General features: G+C 47.3%; 1 protein-coding gene across 9 annotated transcripts in view; it reads right to left on the bottom strand.

Moving 5' to 3' along the window:
* The window catches only part of MAD1L1 (mitotic arrest deficient 1 like 1), a 511,231-nt gene that overhangs the window by 121,495 nt on the left and 363,725 nt on the right, over positions 1-26,011 (bottom strand). For 7 of the 9 annotated variants that reach the window (XM_064153677.1, XM_064153679.1, XM_064153671.1 and 4 more), the window contains exon 17: positions 12,598-12,788. In XM_064153677.1, coding sequence (XP_064009747.1) covers positions 12,598-12,788 — 191 coding nt within the window. Of the gene's footprint in view, positions 1-10,105; positions 10,244-10,454; positions 10,541-12,597; positions 12,789-26,011 lie in introns of those variants that run through there. The other 2 variants (XM_064153676.1, XM_064153678.1) reach the window with 2 other exon arrangements.

Genomic DNA, 26,011 nt, shown 5'->3' with positions numbered 1-26,011 from the left:
AAGCAGACTTGTGACACCCCATTCTCTGCTCCTCACTACTTCCCCACTACATCCCTCCCCATTTAGATGCCAAGTCTTGTGGGAAAGGGTCAACCACTTTGGTATTCAATCTAAATCTAGGCTGAAACCATTTAACTCTGAAATCCTAGGTGAGGGCACCACACAGGCATTTCTATTCACAACAAATAAGGCAGAAGACCTTTAGATGAACCCAGATCCACGCTTTAGATGAAGACAGATGTCCCAAGACCATACCAGCATGAGAATCTTTTGCTGTGTTTCCCCATCTGTGAACAGCTCTTCACACACACCAACACATACTCTCTTCCTTCCCTGAAGGTGAGAGAGTCTTTTGCGCCAGTCCTGCATGGGTAGTAGCTGCAACTCCCAAAGCAGGAGATAAGTCCTAATTATGTTTGTATTTAAACATCATGCTGCTTACTCAAGAAAAGAAGAGAGGCAGTGCCTACTGCTCTCTTACTGGTGGCTTTGTGCAGGCTGAGCCATGCTGCCACTCACATGTCAGCAGATACTTTGCTGGTTGATACCAGCTGCATCTCACACAACTGTTTCCTGGACCTAACTGCTTTTCCTAGTGGTCTTCTCATAAACCTGCTCCTGCAGCATACAGGGAAAAGGTGAAGGAGTGGTACAAAAACTATCTTGAAGTCCCTCAGCAATGCTCTGACTGCTTGCCCTCTTCCTCTGTACCTCATTGCTGTCTACAACTACCTGAAGGGAGGCTGTAGTCAGGTGGGGTTGGTCTTAACTTTTGCCAGGCAACCAGCAACAGAACAAGGGGACACAGTCTCAAGTTGTGCTGGAGGAAGTATAGGCTGGATGTTAGGAGGAAGTTGTTGGCAGAGAGAGTGACTGGCATTGGAATGGGTTGCCCAGGGAGGTGGTGGAGTCAGTGTCCCTGGAGGTGTTCATGCAAAGTCTGGATGAGGCACTTAGTGCCATGGTCTGGTTGACTGGATAGGTCTGGGTGCTAGTTTAGACTGGATGATCTCAGAGGTCTCTTCCAACCTGGTTGATTCTATGATTCTGTGATCAAACACTCCTCACAGACAGCTAAGGAGGCTTCAGAGATGTCCATGTGGGATCACAAGTGGAGGAAAGGACCAGAGGGATTGCTAAAGTCTTTGGCACTAGTTGTCACACAGGAGTGGCACGGCAGATGCCATCTTGCTGCAGATGAACATGCTGGAGTAGACCAACATCATCACAGAGGCCCAGAACTGACTGGAGGCTGGAGAGATGGCTCGTCCCCTCTTCCTCATGTCCAAAGAGAGATGAACAAATGGACCCTGAGATGACTTGTCCCTTCTTCTTCATGTCCAAAGACAGATGAACAAATGGACCCTGAGATGACTTGTCCCTTCTTCCTCATGTCCAAAGAGAGATGAACAAATGGACCCTGAGATGACTTGTCCCTTCTTCTTCATGTCCAAAGACAGATGAACAAATGGACCCTGAGATGACTTGTCCCTTCTTCTTCATGTCCAAAGACAGATGAACAAATGGACCCTGAGATGACTTGTCCCTTCTTCTTCATGTCCAAAGAGAGATGAACAAATGGACCCTGAGATGACTTGTCCCTTCTTCTTCATGTCCAAAGAGAGATGAACAAATGGACCCTGAGATGACTTGTCCCCTCTTCCTCATGTCCAAAGACAGATGGACAAATGGACCCTGAGATGACTTGTCCCTTCTTCTTCATGTCCAAAGACAGATGGACAAATGGACCCTGAGATGACTTGTCCCTTCTTCTTCATGTCCAAAGACAGATGAACACATAGACCCTGAGATGACTTGTCCCCTCTTCCTCATGTCCAAAGACAGATGAACAAATGGACCCTGAGATGACTTGTCCCTTCTTCTTCATGTCCAAAGACAGATGGACAAATGGACCCTGAGATGACTTGTCCCCTCTTCCTCATGTCCAAAGACAGATGAACAAATGGACCCTGAGATGACTTGTCCCCTCTTCCTCATGTCCAAAGACAGATGAACAAATGGAGCCTGTGGAGCAGCCAGGAAGGATGACTGAGGTGCAAGGTACCCAGAAACCCTAGACTTTTCTCTCACAGAAGGATAAAAACCTCCAAGCAATTTCCACTCCTTTTCATGTACAGCTTTGAACATAGCCACATGCAAGCCACCAGCAGGACTCTGGTTTGCTGACATGGCTCTGTGTGTTCTGCAAATTCACAACAGAGCAGCTAGGGAAAGCAAGAAGGGAAAGCAAGAAGCATGCATCAAAAGCTGCTCTGCAAAGCACTCATTTCATGTGTGCCTTGGCATTCCCTCCTCGCCCGGACACACTCATCGCCTTTTCCTTCCAGAATGCTGATCGCACAGGCTCTAAGCAGAGCATCTTTTGATACTACCAGAGACTCAAATAAATAAGTAAAATAAATTAAAGAGATTCAGTGCCAGCTGAAGGTGGCTGGTACCTATAGAAAGGGAAGAGGGCAGCCATGCCACCCGAGGACCCCCAGGTTGCACCACACGTCTGAGGGACAATTTGCTGCATCCATTTGTGTACGACAAAGCTCATCTGTGCCACTACACCTCATTCACACACAGCTTCCCCACTAAAGAACACTTTGAAAAGCTGCTCAAACCCCAGGGGAAGTCCATGAATGGTAATATCCTGCACTCAGGGGAGAGGGATAGAGAAAATCAGAAGGTCAAGTGACCTAGAGCAAAGCCACAAGACAATTTAGCAGCAGAGATGGGAACAGGAGTTCGGGAAGGCTTTTGCTTATGTCCCCCCTTGTTTTCTCCATTATTTAACACTGTCTTCTTCTCCCAGTGTGTACACACAGCCCTGTCAGCCCACACAGTCCTTTGTAAGCTGTTCAAATACAGCAGCGGGTGGACACAGACATCCTCCTCTCCCAAGACCTCCCATGGGGAGACTGGGCACAGCTAGCGACGAGAACAGCTCTTCTTTAGCAAATGGCACTCACGTGGGTGCTGGGAGCGTGGCAGGGGGAGGGAAAGGAAGGAGAGGCTTTTATTGTAGCAGGTAAGTCAGCCAGGATCTGCTCTGCCTCCTGCTAACCTGTGCTGACACAGCAGCAGCTTTTGTGCTGTCTGAAGCTCAGGGTTGTGCAGGGCTGCCCAGCTCTGCCACGCAGCAAGAGGATGGAGCCGGCAGCTGCCTGGTTTGAGGCAGGGGCAGAGCTAGGGCACAACCTGCTCCACATGCTGTCCTACACCATGCATCCCTCCAGGGCTGCATATGTTGCTACAGCAGCCTGGAAGCACTGTTTAATTAAATTCTCATCAGTAACCTGTGCTCCACGTTGGTGCACAGGACTCTTCCTAGAAAGCTTGAGCTGTCTTTTCCATATCATTAAGTAAGAGATATTTTAATGAAGAGAAAAGGGATTTGGAGAGAGGTGGATTGTAAACTTGTTTTAAAAGGGTTATTCCAGGAATTTGGTTACTTACTAATGGCACAGGCACAGAATCATTTAGGTTGGAAAAGATCTTTAACATCATAGAGTCTAAGTCTAAATCTAGCACTACCAAGTCTACCAGAGGCTGTGGAAACAAATGCTGAGGTACTTCACAGCTGGGAAGGCTCTCACCTGTTGGGTCCTGTTGCCTGGATGAAGGCATCAGCAGTACTGACAATGCAGCAGTGGATGGAAGCTGCAGCACAGGAGGTTCCACCTTAACACAAGGGGTAACTTCTTGACTGTAAGGGTCACAGAGCACTGACACAGGCTCCCCAGTGAGGCTGTAGAGTCTTCTTCTCTGAAGGCTTTGAAGACCTGTCTGGATGTGTTCCTGTGTGACCTGAGCTAGATTGTGTGGTCCTGCTCTGGCAAGGGGGTTGGGACTCGATGATCTCTTTGGGTCCCTTCCAACCCCTGATGTCCTGTGAGCCTGTGACAATGAGAGTGGCTGAATTTGTGCAGAATTTGTGGGAATAATTCAAAAGCTGCCTTTTTTTCAGTGCCTTACTCCTCTGCAGAGAGAAGGGAAGTGCAGATGGAGAGGTAGAACTCATGCCACCACAAACAGGCTGCTGGAGATAAAGCACCAGCACTGCTATGCCCTTGGGACATGAGGAAACTGCAAAAGCCACTTGATGGCCAACAGCTGATTAGAAAGCAAACAGGGAATTGCAGAGTGACTGAATCTCAGATGACATCTGTGAGCCAGCCTCACTTTTCCTGCCCAAAACCAAGCCTTCTTTTCTCAAGTGACAGGTTCTAGGTTCAGTACCTGCCTCAGTGTAGCATATCACTCACTCCAACACCCATCAGCAAGTTAAACCTCTGACCTTTCGGGGAGCTTCACATGTACCATCCTCCTGCTAGTGAGGAAAGACTCAGCCACTGGAATAGTTCTCTAACATCATCAGAATTAATCACCTGCACAATGGGGTCTACCCTGGCAGGCTTGCAGGCATGGCAGGGAAGGGGAGCAAGTGGTGCCAACATGCTGGAAACAGGTATTGCTCCAGGCTGACAGGTAACAGGGCAGTGTATTCCCCAGCCCAGAGCTGCTCTGTATTCCTTATCAGCACAGACTATTTATCCTTACAACAGTTGACTGATGTTGGCAGGAGCATCATCCACCTCATACAGATGGGAAACAGAGGCATAGGAAGAGCATTAACTTTGCTCAGTTGAAACAAGGCTTCAGCCCAGCCTCCTGAAGCCTTGGAGCAACATCTCTCAGCTCAGAAATTGTGCAGTATAAAGAAAACTTCCTGTTAGATCTCTCTGCTATCCTCGAGGTGACTGGTTTCATTTGATACAAAAAGAAAGACAGGGAAAAGAAATAGAAAAGGCAAAAAAACCCTACCCTTCCCTAGGGGATAGGCAATTGTTTAGGGAAGCAGATGAAGCAAGAGAGAAGTTGTATTGGGAGGAAAAAAAAAGCCCATGAGTGAGCAGAATAAGATGAAGACGGCAGCAAGAATTAAAGTTGGGTCCTAACATGAAACAAGCTGCTACAATATCTGAGAGAAAACTATGCACAGGAAGAGACATCTCTCTTTAAGAGAGATGTTGAGGTACTGGAACATGGCCAGAGAAGGGCAATGAAGCTGGTGAGAGGCCTGGAACACAAACCCTATGAGGAGAGGCTGAGGGAGCTGGGGGTGTGCAGCCTGCAGAAGAGGAGGTTCAGGGAAGACCTCATTGCTGTCTGCAGCTACCTGAAGGGAGGCTGTAGCCAGGTGGGGTTGGGCTCTTCTCCTAGGCACCCAGCAACAGAAGAAGGGGACAGAGTGTCAAGTTGTGCCAGGGGAGGTCTAGGCTGGATGTTAGGAGGAAGTTGTTGGCAGAGAGAGGGCTTGGCATTGGAATGGGCTGCCCAGGGAGGTGGTGGAGTTGCTGTCCCTGGAAGTGTTCAAGCAAAGCCTGGATGGGGGCACTTAGTGCCATGGTCTAGTTGGTTGGACAGGGCAGGGTGCTAGGTTGGACTGGATGATCTCAGAGGTCTCTTCCAACCTGGTTGATTCTATAATTCAATGCAGGAACCAAAAGTCCCTCATCCCAGCTCTGCAGCAGATGTTCTGCCCCCACATTGTTCGGCCAGCTGAGCGCTTTGCTGCCCAGTGCGGTGAGCGTGCCCAACACAGTGCTGCTGGCAGCTCTCTCCTTTGTCCCTGCTCACAGTGATTCTAAATACAGGATTTGAGGCTGGAACACCACAGATTGCTCAAGTCCTCCTGGTTGATTAGTGCCAGCCAAGAGCAGGCTTTGCTGACCCTCCCAGGAATCCCAGGGCAATCCTCTGGCAGGAAGGCATCGCGCTCCTGCAGCGATGACAGGTGCTCCCAGAGGTGAGCAGAAATTGAGTCTGCAACCACCACATGGGCAAAGTGAAAACAAAATACAAAGATAAAATAACTTCTCATTAACAAGAATAAGGATTTAACAGAGGCCTACCATCTCTAATCAATCTCTTGCTGGCTGGCCTGCTCCACCAATGAGGCCCATTGTTAGTTTTGATTGTGTGTGCAAGAGTGCGAGACGGCTGCTGGAAGAATAGCACTCCATCAAAACTGTGATTTCTTTCTCCCCTCGAGACTCATCAAGGGTGAGGAGGAGGAGGAGAGGGGAGAAGACAGAGATGTAAAAAGAAACAAACAGCTAGAACATGCTTCTCAGAGATACTCTACTGGGTTCAAGGAGGAAATAACCGAAACGGCAGGTATGCCACGCATGCAGACTGACTCAGAGCTCCCAACAGTGCTGTCAGCTTCAAGACGAGACAAGAGCACTCAGGCAAGTAAAAGTAATCCCTGTGTTAGCCATCCTGCTTCTTCCAAACCATACACTGTTCACTGGTGCACCTCAGACAAACTGATGCTAAGGCTGCGCTGAAATCTCTGCAGACCAGACTCTCTCCACACATTTAACCACATGAGCTTTGTCCCCTCCTTTCCATCAGCATCACTCTGTGCTTGAAAAGCAGCCTTCCAGTTCTTTCTTAATTCAACCCAGCCTCGTTTCCCTCCTCAAGGAAAGAGAATCAAGCTATTCTTGTGCACATAGCTGCTCCATTGCACGCTGCACACATTGTCAGTGCAGAGGCAACAGGATGGGGCAGGGTACTGAAGCAAAGAAAAGTGGGTGGAAGTGGTGTCTGTCTTTGCACCATACAAAGCCTTTGTCCTTTTCACCTCTTTATGCCTCTGCATCCCTGATGAACCACAACAGAATTATAGAATGGTTTAGTTTGGAAGGGACCTCAAGGATCATCCAGTTCCAACCCCTGACATAGGCAGGGACACCTCCCACTAGAACAGGTCACTCAAGGTCTCATCCAACCTGGCCTTGAACACCTCCAGGGAGGGAGCAGCCACAACCTCCCTGGGCAACCTGTGCCAGTGTCTCACCACCCTCAATGCAAAGAACTTCTTCCTCACATCTAGTTTAAATCTCCCCTCTGCCAATTTAAACCCTTTACTCTTCATCCTGTCATTACAAGACCTTGTCAGCAGTCCCTCCCCAGCCCTCCTGAAGGTCCTCTTCAGATACTGGAAGGCCACTCCAAGGTCTCCTCAAAGCCTTCTCTTCTCCAGGCTGCAGAGCCCTAACTCTCATAGCCTTTCCTCATAGCGGAGATGCTGCAGTCCTCTGAGCATCTTGGTGGCCTCCTCTGGACTGGCTCCAACAGTTCCATGTCCTTCTTGTGTTGGGGGCTCCAGCGTTTACTTTCCAGGTTGCCCTGAAGTGTGCCAGTGATAGCTCCTCTGATAGCTCTTTAAATCAGTTCCTTACATAACTCCTTAAAGAGGTGTGCAGGGAAGACAGTGTGTGCACACTGGCTGGTAATTTAACAGGGTGCAGAAGAGCTGTTGATTTTATTACCACATTACCAATCCAACAGGACACCAATAAAGGTTTTATTTTGCAGCAAGAAGTACCAGCCCTGCAGCTGGCAACATTCTCAAGCTGTGTCAAGATGCTTCTGGTTCTGCTTGCTCTCTAGTATCTTGGGTATTCTTTTTCAAGGCAACTTGGGGATGCTCTTCAATGAACAACTGCTGGTGTTTGGGTTTCCATTTGATTATTTTGACAGAAAATAACAACATGGGTGAGACCTGAGAGAATTCCACACTCTGCAAGGCTTGGCTCTGAAGATATAAAAAACCTCTATCTAAAGGCAGCCTTTTGGTCAGGACTGTTTATGAGATCAGACAGCTAACACCACTGACACATTGGGAAGAGTTTGTTCTAACTTCCTTACTGACCAGCTTTCCTCAAGTAATTAACATGTGAACTACTATGAAAGCTGAGCAGTTCTTTCTGAGAAAGCAGAGGAACCTGAAATTTCAAACACTGCCAGATTCGAGGCAGCTGCTAAACAGGATCAGATCAATTGCTTTTTTTCATCCCAGTTCCTATCAAGAGAGTAACGAGCACCACTCTCATGCCTGAACAGTGGAAGCTGTTTACCTGATGCACAGTCAATAATCAAGTACAGATTGCTCTCTCAGAGCACTCTTCTTACTCTCTCTTTTTCACTCAATTCTTCCTTCCCAAGATTTCCAGAGGATGGAGTTGAATGTTGCCAAGTACAGAAGCAACAAAACCACATGTAGGCATACATATGTGGGGGTTGGTCTCTTCTCCCAAGCAGCCAGCAACAGAACAAGGGGACACAGTCTCAAGTTGTGTCAAGGGAGGTCTAGGCTGGATGTTAGGAGGAAGTTCTTGCCAAAGAGAGTGACTGGCATTGGAATGGGCTGCCCAGGGAGGTGGTGGAATTGCTGTCCCTGGAGGTGTTGAATACAAGCCTGGATGGGGCACTTAGTGCCATGGTCTAGTTAAGTGGACAGGGCTGGGTGATAGATTGGACTGGATGATCTTGGAAGTCTCCTCCAACCTGGTTGATTCTATGGTAACCCAAAACCCAAGCAGCATGCATGGGAGTTTTCTTCCCAACCTCCGTGGTAAGAGGTTGCCTTTACACCTCAAAGCAGAGAGCTTTGGATGGCCTTGCTTAAGGTAAATGTAAATATTTAATGTAAAAATAGGTCTCATTATCTCTCCACAAAGACACCTCACCATTCTAGAAAATGTACTGAGTTCCTGCGCTCAGCAGTACCTTGGAGCCACAGGATCTTATCTAAGAGGATTTCCACTCTTCCCATTTTAAATTGATTTGCTTCAGATGCTTTGGCTGGGACTGTGTCTTTAGGCACACAAAAAAAGAAAAAAAAGCCCTTGATTTAATTTCTCTGCACTGTTTGTTCATTTGTACAAGTGCCTTCAAATCATCTCCTCTTCAAATTTGACCAGTCTTTCTGTTTACCAAAAGACTTTCTTTTTCTGAAACAATTGTCACTGCCTTTCTGAAGGCCTCATTTCCTCGCTCTCACTTAGGATCTAGCCAGAGACAAGGGTAAACAGCACGATGTACACATGGCCAAGCAACGACATCCTGATCTGCCACTGCTTAATTCCAGGCTGGCTAAGCTGATTTTGAGGCTCCCTGGCAATGTTTGTTTGTTTCAATAGATGCCTTTAATGGATTGTTACAAAGGCAGTCAATGCAGTTCTTGGATATCTTAGAATCATAGAATCATAGAATCAACCAGGTTGGAAGAGACCTCCAAGATCAATCAGTCCAACCTAGCACCCAGCCCTATCCAGTCAACAAGACCATGGCACTAAGTGCCTCCACCACCTCCCTGGGCAGCCCATTCCTGTGGGAAATCACTCTCTCTGTGAAGAACTTCTTCCTAATATCCAGCCTATACCTACCCCGGCACAACTTGAGACTGTGTCCCCTTGTTCTGTTGCTGGTTGCCTGGGAGAAGAGGCCAACCCCCACCTGGCTACAGTGTCCCTTCAGGGAGTTGTAGACAGCAATGAGCTCTGCCCTGAGCCTGCTCTTCTCCAGGCTAAACAACCCCAGATCCCTCAGCCTCTCCTCACAGGATTTGTGTTCCAGGCCCTTCACCAGCTTTGTTGCCCTTCTCTGGACACGTTCCAGCACCTCAACATCTCTCTTGAATTGAGGAGCCCAGAACTGGACATAGTACTCAAGGTGTGGCCTGAGCAGTGCTGAGTACAGGGGCAGAATAACCTCCCTTGTCCTGCTGGCCACACTGTTCCAGATGCAGGCCAGGATGCCATTGGCTCTCTTAGCCACCTGGGTACACTGCTGGTTCATCTTCAGCCTACTATCTATCAGTACCCCCAGGTCCCTTTCCTCCTGGCTGCTCTCAGCCACTCTGTCCCCAGCCTGTAGTGCTGCTTGGGGTTGTTGTGGCCAAAGTGCAGAATCCTGCACTTGTCTTGTTAAATCTCATCCCATGGGCCTCTGCCCACCCATCCAGCCTGTCCAGGTCCCTCTGCAGGGCTCTTCTATCTTCCAACAGATCAACACCACCTCCCAGCTTGGTGTCATCTGCACATCTCATGGGTGGGTTGGCTTCGACGCAGCAGCCGAGCAGAACGCAAAGTCTGCGCCTGCCGCGGCCTGAAACATCCAAGGGACCAGCAACAGGAACGGAACACAAACTGTCAAGTGCTCCAACAGCTATAATTGCATTACATCTAAACTAAACTCCTGGTGAGGAATCTGTAACGTTGCTTTCCACAGCATTTAATTAAAAGAATGAGAAGAAGGGGGGGGGGAAACAAAGAGCCAAGAAGCGCGAGCGAGCTGCGAAGCCTGGGACGCGCCTTGCTGCCTACGCGCCCGCGTGCGGAGGGTCTGCTAACCACTGCAGCATCCTTGACGAGCTCATCTGTTGCATGGAGAGGGATCACCAATAAACACTGATATGCTCTCATTGGAATTCAGTGCTCATTTACAGATGCAGTCATTTCTATTCGCGGCATGGAGCTGTGATTAACCCTTTCACTGAGGCTGTAAAGCCAATTAATGCAAATTGGCTGGACACGTACAGCATGTAGATAATAAGCTCCATTACAGTAACAGCTTACCTTGGTGGGGAAAACCAAGCACATCTTTCATCTTCATTTAGCTTCTGAAGGGGTTACATTACAGTAGCTCCTACTGCATCCCTGCTATTGAAGCCTCGCTGAAAATTAAATGCCACCAGCAGTGCTGCTGAAATATGTTCTAAAGTTTACAGGCAAACTACAGAAGCTTGTAAAGTGCCAAGGGGACCTCTCTGGTGTAATTATATAGATCCTGTTTCATAAATTGCTTGAATGGAACAAATACAAATAGCATTCCCTGCTTTGTGGCTTCTTTGGGTTAATGAAATGCACACAAACACCCACAGAATGCTATGGCTCAGAAATTCCACAGCATAAACACAACCTCGCTGGAAGTCACAGTCAGGATTCAAGTCTTGGTACGTGCATGAGAACCAGCTGCCTGGACTCAGCAAGCAAATAATTTGCTGTTTATATTCTAGTGCTATTGTAAGTTTATTGAACAGAGAGAAACAAGTCTAAGATTTTGTATTTCAGGCTCTAATTGGTGAATCTGCTTCTCCTGTCCAAAGAGGTGTGAGGTAAGAGAGGATGAGGAATTCCACAAATCAACAAGAAGCCCACCTTTGGCTTGGGCAAATGTGAGATCTGCTCTGCCTGGTGACACCTACCTCCATCCTCTGGACATACTGGAGAATGAAGACTTGAATGAAGAAGTGAAAGCAAGGAGAGTGTTGAGGGAGGGGAATCTGCACCTTATTATTCACTCCTGCATATAAATTACATCTTTTGCCGTAACATGAAGGAGAATTTGATCCTACTGGAGACAAACTACTGAGATACCAGTCAGCTGCTGCTTGTGTGGCCAGTATGCACTTTGGTCATGTTTTCTGGACTTTCTCCATGCATGCCTTCTCTTCCGAGACACAGGAAGACCTGCTGGTTCTGCTGCCTGGCCACGCCATACAACAGATGTCTCCAGGAGTCTGCCATAGTTTCAGTTCCTAAACACTTAACAGCACAGGCAGAGGCTGTATTGGAGGTGTTAGACTCCAGGTAACACTCTGGAGGTGTTAGAACTAACAGTACTGCACCATCTCAACAAGAGAACTGCTTCCTGGATTCAAGGACCAGTACCTCACAACTTCCTAGTTTCACTACAGACCCCAGGTGCTATCTTACCCCTCACTTACCTTACTTGTTGGATTTTTTTTTTAAATGAAGCTCTAAAGCTGTAGAACAGGAGAATGTTTGTCCCCTTACATAGAGAACCGGCACAGCAGCAACCCACACACTGCACACAGCTACAGCTCTGCAGAAACACAACTTCCCCACTTCGTTTGCTGAGTTCCCTCCCATGCTAAACACTTCCAAACCTCTCATCCTCTGCATAAATCAGCCTCACCCCAGGGGGATCAGTGTGAAGCAGGTATGATTTAAGTGCCATCTGTGTTTGTCACCAAGAAGAAAGTTCAACTGACCCATAAACTCAGGCTGTTGACACTTGAACCAAGGTGAAGATGGAACTTAACAGCTTGGTGACTCCAAGGTCACACTTCAGCTCTCTAATGCACCTGCCCAGCTGTGCTAGCTGGAAGGCAACACAGAAGAAAAACAGCACCTATCAAGTCACAACCCAGCCTCAGACCACCTAGCCAGACCAATAAAGGTATCAGACTGACAGAAGACAGACTGTTACTGCTACGTCTGTGCCGCTCACATAAATGGCACTTCACACACACAAGGATGAGTTGCTGCTCAAAAGCGGTTCCAATTTACATAAAGACTAGATGATGACAGGCAGCCAAGCTGGAGGACAGCAAAGGCAGCAAGGACATCTATCTCGTAGTGAGGTAAGGATGAAACCTTGATGGTTACATAAGGCTTTATTGCCGTGGCATATGTAACTGATACTATAAAAAGGTGAAGTGCAAGGCCACGTGCCTTAGGTATTATGCATATGTAGTCTCTTCTCTTTACTCCTGACTTTGACGTGTAAGTGGAAGACCAAATGTCAACCCTCCTATGGAAATATTGTAAAGCAAAAAGGATCTTTACTTCCCCCATGAGGAGCACCCTGTCACACAGCGAGAGGGGGGCAGTGATTTTCCAGTCTGATCACAGAGCAAGAGCAAACCCATTCCAACACACTGCAAACCATGAGCCCAAAGGGGCGGCGATGGGTGCACAGACCTACCTTAAAGAGCAGGCAGTCCCCTTGGTGCTCGGCATAGATGGAGGTGAGGCGATACTGGTTCTCGGTGGTGATGTCGATCTGGTACCCCGTGAGCGAGTAGCACACCTTGCGGAACTCCTGGATCTTGGTCTGGAACACTTCTTTCAGGCGCTGGTTTTTCAGTTCTGCACTTTCCACTTGCTTCTTCAGCTCTGCGCGGGGGAAGAGAAGGGGCACTTGGTTACGCGCCACGAGCGCGCGGTGCTTGCGCTGTACTTACAGAGCAGCCAAACTCTGTAAGCGAATTGGAAAGGTTAATTACTTCTGTTTTTCAAAAACCAAAAGCAGACGAAGCAGGCAGAGTAAAGAAACAAGCAAGCCAGATTCAGCTCTTTCTGGCCCCAGCAGACCACAAAAAAACAAGAGACAAACTGAGGAATAGCAAACCCAGACGAGTCTTGGTGGAATGGATTCTTCTCTCGCTCAGCCACTCTTTCACCAACGTACCACATCGACGCAAAGCTGCAGCATTCACCTCCCCACATGCACACGTTTTCTGCACAGAGCCCAAGAGAAGGGTGCTGTGTTACATGAAGCAAGGGAGTGGAAAAATGCTAAGAAATACACCTCTGTATGGTTGAATCAGGAGGAAGCTGCCTATAAGGGAGATTTCCTCCAACGTACTCTTGATTTGACTGTAAGTGCTCTGATCTCAAATTGACATACTGCTTAGGAATCCCTCAAGATTCAGGAAGGGGCTTTTATTGTGATGAAAAGCCTGAAGAGTGCCACTGCCTCTCTGCATTTGCTACCTTTACTGGACTAGTCTCTAGAAGAGAGTTCCTGTGAGACTGCCTGCCACTCACCCTGTGTTTTATTGCTACAAAGGGAGCTGCCAGCACTGTGAATCCTTCAAGAGGATACACAACAATTACCATGAATCTTTCACCCAAGGTGCCTTCTGAGTAATTAAACCTCGATTTATCCCCTCATTAATTACAGAGATTGGCTTTACTTTAATATACACTAGAGATGTCTCCCAAGTCAGCCTGTTTTATCAACACTGCAGCCCAGGGTAAGAGGAAAAACCTGACTCTTTTAACAGCAAATGACCAATCTTCCTCTCTCAGATACCTCTTTGTCATTCTGAGGTTTAAGGCTTTGCCTGTGCTGTGATCAGAGATATATAATTGTAGCATATGTAGGCTATGTGCCTTTTTTCTAGCTAGTTAGGGTTCAATAGCAGGACAGCAAAGACTTCAGAGCAAGTTGATTGCATGAGTATGAAAGGAAGTTTTCAGCCCATGCTAAAGTATGGGAGTTGGAAACGTTGCTGAGTATTTGTGTTTCCATCAGGCTCTTAGGCATAGTGCATGGAGCATGTAGGATGGTAACTGCAAGTACGTGGACTTGCTTGTGATTCACCACTGAGCAGCTGCAAGTGCACCAGGAGGACCTGAGCCTGCTCTAATCTTCTGTACTGCTTCGGTTAGGAGCTCCAGGCGGGACAAAAGGATAATTCAGTGTTAAGTTGAAGTGCCTTAAATGCCACTGAGGATGCCCCTGCTTAGAAATACTTTGGCTTTAATCCAGTTCAGCTTAATCCCCAGGCAAGGACAGGAACTCTTCAATGGTTAAAGAGAATTATGTGTCCCCATACTTCTGAGTGAAAGCATCCACTCAGGGAGAGTTAATGCTGACCTTACCTGTGGTTAATTCAGCTCCATCTCTGTGTCTTGTGGCCATGATGTATGTGCAAAGTATTTCCTTTACTATCAGCCTCCTGAAGGGAGGCTGTAACCAGGTGGGGTTGGTCTCTTTTCCCAGGCAACCAGCAACAGAAGAAGGGGACACAGTCTCAAGGTGTGCCAGGGGAGGTCTAGGCTGGATGTTAGGAGGAAATTGTTGGCAGAGAGAGTGACTGGCATTGGAATGGGCTGCCCAGGGAGGTGATAGAGTCACTGTGCCTGGAGGTGTTCAAGAAAAGCCTGGATGAGGCACTTAGTGCCATGGTGTAGTTGACTGGATAGGACTGGGTGCTAGGTTGGACTGGATGATGTTGGAGGTCTCTTCCAACCTGGCTAATTCCATGACTCTATGATTCTCCCAGCTTTATCTAACTTCATGAAGGGGAGCAAACAAGTCTTGGGGAACATGACCAGATTGTAAAGCACAGCTGCTCGGGGATGTGAGTTTCCAAACCCTGCTTCCAAGCCCAAATGATCATGGTTTGCACTCCGATTCTTCTCATGTGCTTGCAAAGGCTGTGCCTTTCCTGACCATCCCTCCTTCCCATTCAACTCAAACTCATTACTCAGTGATTAACACAACCCTTCTTTGCATTGTTATAACCTTTTCCCCATCCTCTCATCTGGGTCTGGTCTCTGACTAGTCTAGTAACCAGCCTCTGAAATCAGGAGGTTAACAGGCAGTGCTCTGACCTCAATATTCTCATTGTCTTCACTCAGCTATGCCACCTTTAAGGGCAAAATCCTATATTTGAAAGTAAATTTCAGTGACCACGCTGCAGTGGTAAATAACATTTGCCACTGTCAGAGACAGCACCGCCTTTAATATATTGCACATGTCCAACAGCAATATTTTTTGCCCTAATAAATGCAGCCTAGCCTTGGAAAAGTAAATCTGCCTTTTACTGCATCTCAGAGGCTGCCTTTCCTGACTTTTATAACCTCAGAGGTGGATGGCACCCTAATTCATTAACTCCTTGAACAGCTTCCATTATTCATGCAGAGTTAGCGCCTTTGCCATGGTTTTGTCTCTCAGACTTGGTACTGCTAATGGCCATCACAAGCATCCTCACACCAGCTGGGCTGCAGCCTTATTCACCCAGCCAGCAGCACTGGCCTAGTTAGATCACCACCATGTGAATCTACAATAGCAACCAACCAAAGGCAACTGCTTTCCTCCACTACCCTCGGGGTGAGAAAGGAAAAACTCTGATGACAATCAGTTTGTATGCCAGAAATCCAGGAGGAGCAGCAAGCCTTCACTCTGGACAGCATGCCCTCACCTCCCCCTGCTGTTGCTCCTGGCCCTCTTTTCCCATGCCTGCAGCAGTTCTGGTGTGTAACCAGCTCAGTCATCCTGGCTGAAGGAACTCATCTGCAAAGAAGAACCTTCATCTCCTTGTTAGAGATGTGTCAGCCACTGGCTCAAGGTGCTGAACTCGGTAACTGCTAATGTCGATGCAGTTGAAAGTGCCAGCGTCAGCCAGGCATGGGATAAAGCCTTCTCCTCCTTCTCCTCCTCTCTGTGGCTCCATTAGCAATTCCCCAGCTTAAGGATGGGGCAGAAAAAAAACAAGCAGGCACAGGGACATGGTAGGAATGCTTAAGTTTGCAGCTGCCCCCAGTGAAAGGTCCATTGAACCCTGACTGTAAAACAGAGATTGCTCTTCCTTTACGCCCAATTAAACTGCAGTGCTCAATAGTTCAGCCTCAGCAACTGCTGGTACCTACCTCCTGCAGTATTGATCCTGTGGAAACAACTCAGCTAGGGGCTATTCCCACATTAACTCAGGACAGTGACTGCTCCTCTGTTTTCCATCGAAGGCTCTGCTGATGCAACCAAAAAGCCATGTTCTGAGGAGACTTCACAGAAAAGTCACTTTATAGGAAGGTAAGCTGAGTCTTAAGAAACACAGGACAGGTTCCCAGTGCTGAAACAAAGCCATTTGAGATGCCCTAGGATGCTTTCCACAGCTTGCCACTGTGCTTCTGCAGAAAATAGAGCCTGCAGGTTCTGTCTTATACCAGCCAGGCCCAGGCCAATGCCTCAGGATGCTTTGGGATGTCTAAAATGGTGCAGGATTCTTCTTTGTAGACACTGGGTATCTATGCAGCCTCTCTGCATCATGGCTCTGCCCGCATATGGCACTGACACTGCAGATTCTCTGCGCCCCAAGAGCAGCACAAGCATCACTTGCACTGATTTGGGGACAGTAATTAATCCTTCTAATATTCCCCCCACCAAGTGAAGATGTTAAGCTAAGAGGCAGCTCACTGTGTGCTCTGCATCCAGATTCACAGGTGTGACACTGCTGATTCTTAAGCCTCACCTAATACTTCTAATTCCCGCCCAATTTCTAGTGCAGTCAGGACAAATTGATGTAAAAGTCATCATTTGCAGAGTGCAGCTCAGCAGATTTCAGGGCAACGTTTCAGGCACAGTCACAGAGGCCACTGAGAGAGGGAAATCCTGTCAGGATGGGTTGAGGAGCGTTAACAGAGCAGGTTTCTGATGACAGCTTTACAGTTTCTACCCATTTTATCTACCACCTCCTAAACACTGAATGTCTTGATCCTTTAAGATCTCTCATAACAGTTGGAGGATCAGGTTTAATTATATCTTTAGAAGACAGTGTTTGAAAATGAGAGAGTCCCTGTATTTAGAGTACCTGCTCAAGCTCCTGTGTTCAACTCTGCTGCACTTGCACAGCACAGGTGAGAGATGTTGCAGGTATGCTCTGCAGAAGCCATGGATGGGGAAAGTCACACCATAAGCATAGAATCATAGAATGGTCTGGGTTGGAAGGCTCCTCCAAAGATCATCTAGTACAACCTCCCTGTGCTAGTTTGAGGCTAACTGGAATATTTTAGTAGGAAAAAAGTAGATTCTAGCCTATGAAAAGGAAACAATGGTGATGCCTACTGCACTCATAGGTTCGCTGAGGCATATAAAAACAAGGAGACAAACATGGATAGGAGAGTTTTTATCTGCTGGAGTTGGTGTCTGTGTTTCCTCCCTGGGCTTCTGCCGTGTAACCCACTAATCATTCTGCTTCTAATCCCCCTGGATGATCCTCCCAGCTCACCTTGCACGTAAGGCAGACTCTGGGATAAGAGTGGGGGAGGTGGAAAGAAGGTGGAAGGGTGGTTGGGAGCCCCTCCTGGGCACTCTGATTTCTGGAGGACTGCTGTGTGTTTTGGCATTACTTTTAACTTGTATATTTCTGTGTATAGCTGTATATAGTTGTAACTATCTGCTTGTATATTGTGCTAAGCTGCGAATACAAAGCTTCATTCCTTAACTTCCAGCCAGCTGAGTCTAGTCTGGGTGGTTTCATAAGAGTGGGGGGATGGGTAACACCCAAACCATCACCTTCACCCTGCAGTCAGCAGGAGCATCCTCAACCAGACCAAGCTGCCCAGAGCCCTGCTGAGCCTCACATCCTTCATCCCAGAGAAAGGATGCCAAAGCATCCCTCACTGAAGCATTAACAGAACAAATAAGAACTAAGAAAATAAGCATGAGACTTGGCAGGCTGTGCCTTGGTTTGGGATAATGACTGAATGTTTACTTTGCCTGGAAAAAAACAAATGAAGGAGGAGAACAGGGAGAACAGGAAAATATATGGAAATCATACTGCCCCACCTCCTTTGTATCCAGGCCAAGAATATGTACTGCCTGTCCTGAAGAGTTCAGTGAGGGGGGGGGGAAATCCTCACTGAAAAAAAAATCATTCATCTGCTACAAAATTCATGTTGGCAAATGATGAACTTCCCCCAATGATGCCATTTCTTGAACACCTTGGGTTATTTTTCACTCACTTATATAGACTTTAATGAGGAATTCAAGCTAGTTTTGATAAATAAATAAAATATGAGTTGGGCTTTTTTGGTCTCACATATAGAAAATGTCACTGCTTTTTTATTCCACTGCTTCTACACTCCTCACATCTGAAAATGTTCACAGCTGCCTAGAAATACCACAGCTTTGGCTCCTGCTCCTGAGTTCAGCTAGGTCGATCAATAGCAATAGCAGTCTCTAACACCAAAGAAAACCAAATCCACACTTAACCTTTTCCCCAGGGAAAGGGGAGGAAACAATGAGGCTCTTGGCGTGCCAAAACTGGCATGAAATTAAATGTATCACTACTCATTCCCACAAAAACACAGATTTGTTCTGCCCATCCTCAGAGATGCCACAAGCCAAGTAGCTGCATTAATTCAGCTGCGATCCCAGCTAGCATCTCTAAGGCCTGTAGTCCTTTCTCAATGGCTATTAAAGGTTACTTTCTCTTAGTAACATGTTTGGGGGTCACTCACTCCGACACATACAGCACTGAGTATTCACACAGCAATTCCTATCCCTGCTGACCCTACCAGAATGCCCAGCCAGATGCCACCTAGCACTGCTATGGAGCGTATTACATTTTTAACAGCCCTGCCCTATTTAACCAACACATTGATCAGATTTCACTCCCAGCCTGCAGAAGGGATGTCAGTACCTTCTTGTTTGCACCAAGGTCCCTAATCTGAAGAAGAAATGTAATATTCTCAATTCAAAGAAGCGAGGCCACCATTACCTTCATTTTCATAGAATCAGGCAGGTTGGAAGAGACCTCCAAGATCATCCAGGCCAACCTAGTACCCAGCTCTAGACAATCAACCAGACCATGGCACTAAGTGCCTCAGCCAGGCTTGGCTTCAACACCTCCACAGACAGCGACTCCACCACCTCCCTGGGCAGCCCATTCCAATGCCAATCACTCTCTCTGCCAACAACTTCCTCCTAACATCCAGCCTAGACTTTCACCAGCACAACTTGAGGCTGTGTCCCCTTGTTCTGTTGCTGCTTGCCTGGCAGAAAAGACCAATTCCACCTGGCTACAGCCTCCCTTCAGGGAGTTGTAGACAGCAATGAGGTCCCCCCGAGCCTCCTCTTCTGCAGGCTGCACACCCCCAGCTCCCTCAGCCTCTCCTCACAGGGCTGTGCTCCAGGCCCCTCACCAGCTTCACTGCCATTCTCTGGACATGTTCCTGTATCTCAACATCCCTCTTGAACTGAGGAGCCCAGAAGTGGACACAGTTATTTTCTCCCACCTACACAAGCCTCTTCTGTTTCCATAACGTGTGCCTGCCATGCAGTGTCACACATCAATCACCCCCACCTGTGCCATTTGATTTAATTACATCCTCTTATTGCAGGTCTGTCCTTCCCAACTGACTCTCTGCAGCTCTAACATTGCCCTTTTGCTCCCAAAATGCTTCCAGCCATTCCCCTGCTCAAACCCTGAGCTGAAATGCTCTCTTCCAGTTTCAGCTGATGAGGACCCATGTCTGCAAAGAGTTCTGTGAAGGACACACCATAAAAAGAAATTGTATCGTATTAAATAAAGGCTAACAGAAGAAGAGCTGAACATTTTCTGATGTAGGCAAGTTTATGACCATTGCTTTTGAGAAATAAAATTGGCTTTGCTAGATTTTATAGTTGTGTTTTATGCCCTGGGGGAGTGAGCCCATGCAACACGACCAGCACGGCAGCCTCATGCCACCCTTGCTCGACCTCGCAACCTGGCAAACTCTTAACTGCTCTTTGCAACACTTCCAATTTGTGCTGTTGCAGTCATGAATTAAAACTACTCTTGAAGGTAAAAACAGTTTTATATCCAACAGACTGCAGTGGCTGCTCAATTTCAAACCTAAGTGGTATTCATTTGATCAGTCAACATTGGTTTATTTTTAAACTGTGTATGTACCATATGGTTCAGTGCACCTCCCACTCCCCTCCCCTCCTCCAGCCACCAGTTTGCCCTTCCAGCAGCTCAGGGAAGTTTTCAAAGGCAGCATATGACAAGCAAAAGTCTCCATCACCATGGCCAGCTACAGCTCTTGCACTGCCCAAGAACTCTCCACTAAGAAAACGTCCCATATGGTTCTTGTCAGTGCAGATGGCTCTCTCAAGCCTCCCTTTCAGCCAACCCATCTATCTTTACAAGGGTACCATTGCTTGGAACAAAGTCCATAATTAGCCTTTATACTCAGATAACCTACACAAAGTGGCAGAGAAGAGCAGAAGGCTTAGGGAGAAAAAAGCAGGACATTGAAGACCAGAGAGAGGAAGCTGTGGGAGAAGTTACACACACATAATACACAGCAGATTAAATAAAGTTCTCATTTAATAGAATCATAGAATGCCAAAGGCTGGAAGGCACCTCGAAAGCTCATCTGGTCCAGCCCCCCTGCCAGAGCAGGATCACCTACAGTGGACCACACAGGAATACATCCAGGTGGCTCTTGAATATCTCCAGAATGGGAGACTCCAGAATTGCCCTGTGCAGCCTGTTCCAGTGCTCTGTCACCCTCACAGGGAAAAAATTCTTCCTCAGGTTCACAGAGAACCTCTTATGCTTCAGCTTCCACCCATTGCCCCTTGTCCTGTCTGGGCATCACTGAGAAGAGGCTGGCTCCATTTCTTTTCTGCCTCTGACAATGCTAATAATGCATGCTTGAAGTTGGCCTGGGCACAGCCATCAGCCCTGGCAGATGAGCCATCACCAAACAAAAGGCTTCTGCAAGAGATCTCAGCACACATACTGCTTGGAACTTTCTCTGCCCTTTTTCTTGTTGTTGGCAAAGTTGTTTCAGGGTAGAGTAAAGCAGGAAAAACGTGGGCTTTTGGAAGTTCAGCTCAGCTTCTCACCCCCACTATAGTCTCTACATTGTTCCTAGTGAGGGCAGTGCAGTGTTGTGCGAAGAGACCCTGGGTAGCTTTAAAACAATTGGCTTAAATGATGTGAAGAGCCTCCTTGCAGCAACACACGACTCAGTGGGGATGAAAACATCCATCCCTGATGCAGTTTAACCTCAGGAGAGATATTTACAGCCCAAGGTGGACTTCACCAATTAGCATGATATGACACAAACAGTTTGGAAGCTAGGATTGCCACAGTGGTCACAAACTGTCAACCAACCAGCACGACACTTCCCTCTATCACCTAAATGATGATTAAAGTTTTCTAGCTTCATTTCCCTTCCATATGGCAATTATAGACCAACAGCACTTCCCAGAACAAGGTGATGCCAGCTGGAGCTGGAAATAGTCATTAACCTGAGATGCAGAAAAAAACCCCTTAAAAACACAAATCATAGAATCATAGAATCAAGCAGGTTGGAAGAGACCTCCAAGATCATCCAGGCCAACCTAGCACCCAGCCCTATCCAGTCAACCAGATTATGGCACTAAGTGCCTCATCCAGGCTTCTCTTGAACACCTACAGGGACAGTGACTCCACCACCTCCCTGGGCAGCCCATTCCAATGCCAATCACTCTCTCTGCCAACAACTTCCTCCTAACATCCAGCCTAGACCTCCCCTGGCACGACTTGAGACTGTGTCTCCTGTGGTGGTAGTTAAATATACATCAAAGTAGTATCTTCTGCTTCCAGAACAAGGCAGCAAATACTAAGCAGAGGTCTTGCAATCTGTTTGTTTTCCAAATGATCTATTTTTGAGAGTCATAAAACTAAAAATGTCACTGGGACCTTTCAAGGGCTGTAGTTGAGAGAAGGCTGGTAGCAAGCACAGAGGCAGAACTTGTATTGCTTGTCAGAGGACACTTCACTAGGCTGTTTCCAAGGGAAAGAGTGGTTTTGAAACCACTCAAGTGTCTAATGTAAGAATTAATCCTAGGCACTATGTAATTAACACATATAATACACATTGTTAATGACATGGAGTGGTCTGCAGAAGCATCTAATAGACAAATTTATCCTGTCTGATCACCTCCCCTGCACTCTGCCCATTATTTTGTTTCCACTGGCAGACCTTTACTATTACCACTAGCCCAAACCAGTGGAAGCTATTTTAAACCTCTGAAACAGCATCCAACATCTGCTACTAAAACAGAGAAAAACTGCTCCAGAAACATTTGTTTGTTCCCTCTCAAAGTGAAGATGTTTTGCAGGAGGTGTAGTCATTCACAGCACAGGGTGGACAATATTCAATCATGCATCAGAGAGTGCTTCAGAGTTTATTAGCTAATGATGTTCACCCAGGCTACAGACAGGAGCTTTTCACCACCAGCAAGAGAGGATTTCAAGCCTTCCCAGGAGCAAAGCTGTTTTGTTCTTACTTCAGGAACTTTCTGTGCTCAAATTCAGATACTGAGACTCATGGAAATGCTATTTTGACTCAGTGATAGTGTCTAAGATTATGTTACTCACAGAGTCTTGTTTCCCTCTCTTCCCTCCACTGCAAACTCTGTGCACACAACAAACATTTCATAGCTTTGCAGGCAGATGGATCTAAATATACAATTAATAAACACCCAAAGAATCATAAAATCATTTCAGCTGGAAAAGAACTTTAAAACCAAGTCCAGCCATTCACCCAACACCACCATGGCCATTAAACCCCATCCCAAAGTGCTGTGTCTACATATATATTTTGAACCCCTCCTAGGGTGGTGATTCTAACACCTCCCTGGGCAGCCTGTTCCAATGCCTGATCACTCCTCCAATACAGAAATTTTCCCTAAGAGCCAATCTAAACCTCCACTGGCATAATTTGAGGCCATTTCCTCTTGTCCTATCTCTAGTTACTTGGGAGAAGACACAAGCCCCCACACCTCTACAACCTCCTCACCTCTACAACCTCTTTTCAGGTGTTTGCAGAGAGCAAGAATGTCTTCCCCCAAGAGTGAGGCAGCTGTGCTAAAGGCCAGCCTGCCCGGCAGCGTGTGCACAGCAAGTGGGTGAGGCTGCAGGGCTGCCGAGTGGCACACGGCCAGCGGGGACCGAAGGACAATGGCACCACAACAGAGAAAGGCAACTCTCTGCAGCATGCCACCCTGGTTGTGTTTTCAATCACAGTATCACAGTATCACCAAGGTTGGAAGAGACCTCACAGACCATCAAGTCCAACCCTTTACCACAGAGCTCAAGGCTAGACCATGGCACCAAGTGCCACGTCCAATCCTGCCTTGAACAGCTCCAGGGACGGCGACTCCACCACCTCCCCGGGCAGCCCATTCCAGTGTCCAATGACTCTCTCAGTGAAGAACTTTCTCCTCACCTCCAGCCTAAATCTCCCCTGGCGTAGCTTGAGGCTATGTCCTCTTGTTCTGGTGCTGGCCACCTGAGAGAAGAGAGCAACCTCCTCCTGGCCACAACCACCCCTCAGGTAGTTGCAGACAGCAATAAGGTCTCCCCTGAGCCTCCTCTTCTCCAGGCTAACCAATCCCAGCTCCCTCAGCCTCTCCTCATAGGGCTGTGCTCAAGGCCTCTCCCCAGCCTCGTCGCCCTTCTCTGGACACACTCAAGCATCTCAATGTCCCTCCTAAACTGGGGGCCCCAGAACTGAACACAGTACTCAAGGTGTGGTCTAACCAGTGCAGAGTACAGGGGCAGAATGACCTCCCTGCTCCTGCTGGCCACACCATTCCTGATGCAGACAATGCATCAGGAGGATGCATTGGGAGGAGATTGTGGAGTTTGACTGGGGGCTTTTGTTCCAGTGGAAATTAAGCTCCAAAAAGCCTCCATTCACTCCTATTCAATTTCTCTCCTTTTTGTTTTTATCTCCATTTTTATGCCCTCCATAGCTTGCTGAAGTGCTGGCACTGCGAATATATTGCTCTTGGCCTGAAAGCACCCTGGATGCCAACCAGTCAAACCTTCCCCAGACCCTCCTCATGGCAACTCCTGCTCCTGCAGCAGGCCCCTAAGGCACTTAAGCTGCTCGACGCACACCATGCATTGCCTCTCCGCGATATTCCGAGCGCCCTGAACCTTCTCTCGCAGGACAGTAGGTTCTGCCCTATTTTTATTGGCATATTTTTCATGTTCTACTTCATTTTCTGGTGTCCACTTTATGAAAACCATCTTTTAAAGACGATCACACTGGAGCTGAATGAAACACTGGCTAGGTGTGGAGTAGTAGAACAGTGAGAGGGGGAAAGGGGCTTTCGAATAACAGAACTGCAGGAATGTGACAGAGATGTAAAGACAAGCAATCTTTTTTTCCCTGGAGCATGAAAGATGTTTGGAAACAGAGCCATCTCCTGGATAACCAGGCTTTCAATCACATTATTCCAGCCTCTGGAGCTCATATCTCCATTGCAAGACTCTGAAGTGTTATGAATCACAGAAACATAGAATCAGTCAGGGTTGGAAGGGACCACAAGGAGCAGGCAGTTCCAACTCCCCTGCCATGGCCAGGGACACCCTACTCTACATCAGGCTGCCCACAGCCTCATCCAGCCTGGCCTTAAATACCTCCAGGGATAGGGCCTCAACCATTTACCTGGGAAACCCATTCCAGCCTCTCACCACTCTCATGCTCAACAACTTCCTCCTCATGTCTGGTCTGAATCTCCCCATCTCCAGCTTTGCTCCATTCCCCCTAGTCCTGTCACTAGCCTAAAAAGTCCTTCCCCAGCTTTTTTACAGGCCCCCTTGGATACTGAAAGGCCACAAGAAGGTCACCTGGGAGCCTCCTCTTCTCCAGACTGCACAGCCCCAACTCTTTCAGTCTGTCCTCATAGCAGAGCTGCTGCAGCCCTCTAAGCATCCTCATGGCCCTTCTCTGGACATGCTCCAGCACTTCCCTATGGGTAGGGAAGGTTATTTCTGACAACATTGCACTAACACTCTTGTGGAAGAGGTAAAGGCTTGAAGTCTCCACCCAATCTCCACACACAGTGTCCCAAGACTGGAGGACGACCACAATCATCCTTGGATGGGGAGATGGGAAAAGTAACATCTGTCCCAATGCAAGCGTCGAGCCTCGTCTCCTGATTCTGAATTATTCATCCCAAGTCAGCTGGCTAACTTCCAAGCCAGCCAGGTTTTAAATTTTTAAATATTTAATAATTGAGTATTAAATATTCATGCAATTTTATTAGAAATTTTGGAAGATGGGCACTAAAGATCTAATTGTTAAGTTCATCATTGAGACTGGCTACTCAAAGAGACTTCTTAGCTTTCCAGAGAGAGAGAAAGAAGAAGGAAATAAAAGATAAAACAACTATTTATGGATCTCTCTTACTATAAATAGCAAGACCAGACAGATAAGGGTTGGACTTGATGATCTGTGAGGTCTCTTCCAACCCTGATGATACTGTGATACCTGTGCCATTCATCTGAAAAAAAGACCTTCTTCTTCTCAAAAAGCTGAGAAACCTGTGCTGGGAATATACTAGAAAGCCCTCAGCCACAGTTTAAGGAGGTTTTTAAGGGTTTCATTTCAGTGTCACAGTGGTGCTCACCATGGACATCCACAGTGTCCCTGGTGAAAGGACAGCTGAGCAGCCTCTGCTACAAGAGCAGCATGCAGTAGGTCTCAGCTGTGATTCAAGGCAGACACTCAGGAAGTTCAGCTCAACACACACCCAGAAGGAAAGAGATTCTTCCCTTTTTCTGATGCCCACTGACAGCAGGTGATTTAGTTGGGGCAATTAACAAGGCAGGGATTATAAAATATGTAGTTAGTTTTATTTCTGGCAAGCCCTGCCCACAACTCCATACAAATGAGTTACATTTGGGTTCTAATTCGATCGGGAAAGTCTTCCCAAGGATGCTCATGGGCAGTTCATTCATTTAGGAGAATCAGAACATTTGGGAAAGTTTAGCCACAAAATGGCTTTGCCTCACTTACAAATAGGCAGCCTGGAGCCCCAGGGCAAGTCTGTG

Source organism: Pogoniulus pusillus, chromosome 13 (genome assembly GCF_015220805.1).
Source record: "Pogoniulus pusillus isolate bPogPus1 chromosome 13, bPogPus1.pri, whole genome shotgun sequence".
NCBI lineage: Eukaryota > Metazoa > Chordata > Aves > Piciformes > Lybiidae > Pogoniulus > Pogoniulus pusillus.
The sequence above is the reverse complement of the archived record's forward strand: the minus strand, read 5'-3'. Positions and strand labels throughout refer to the sequence as shown.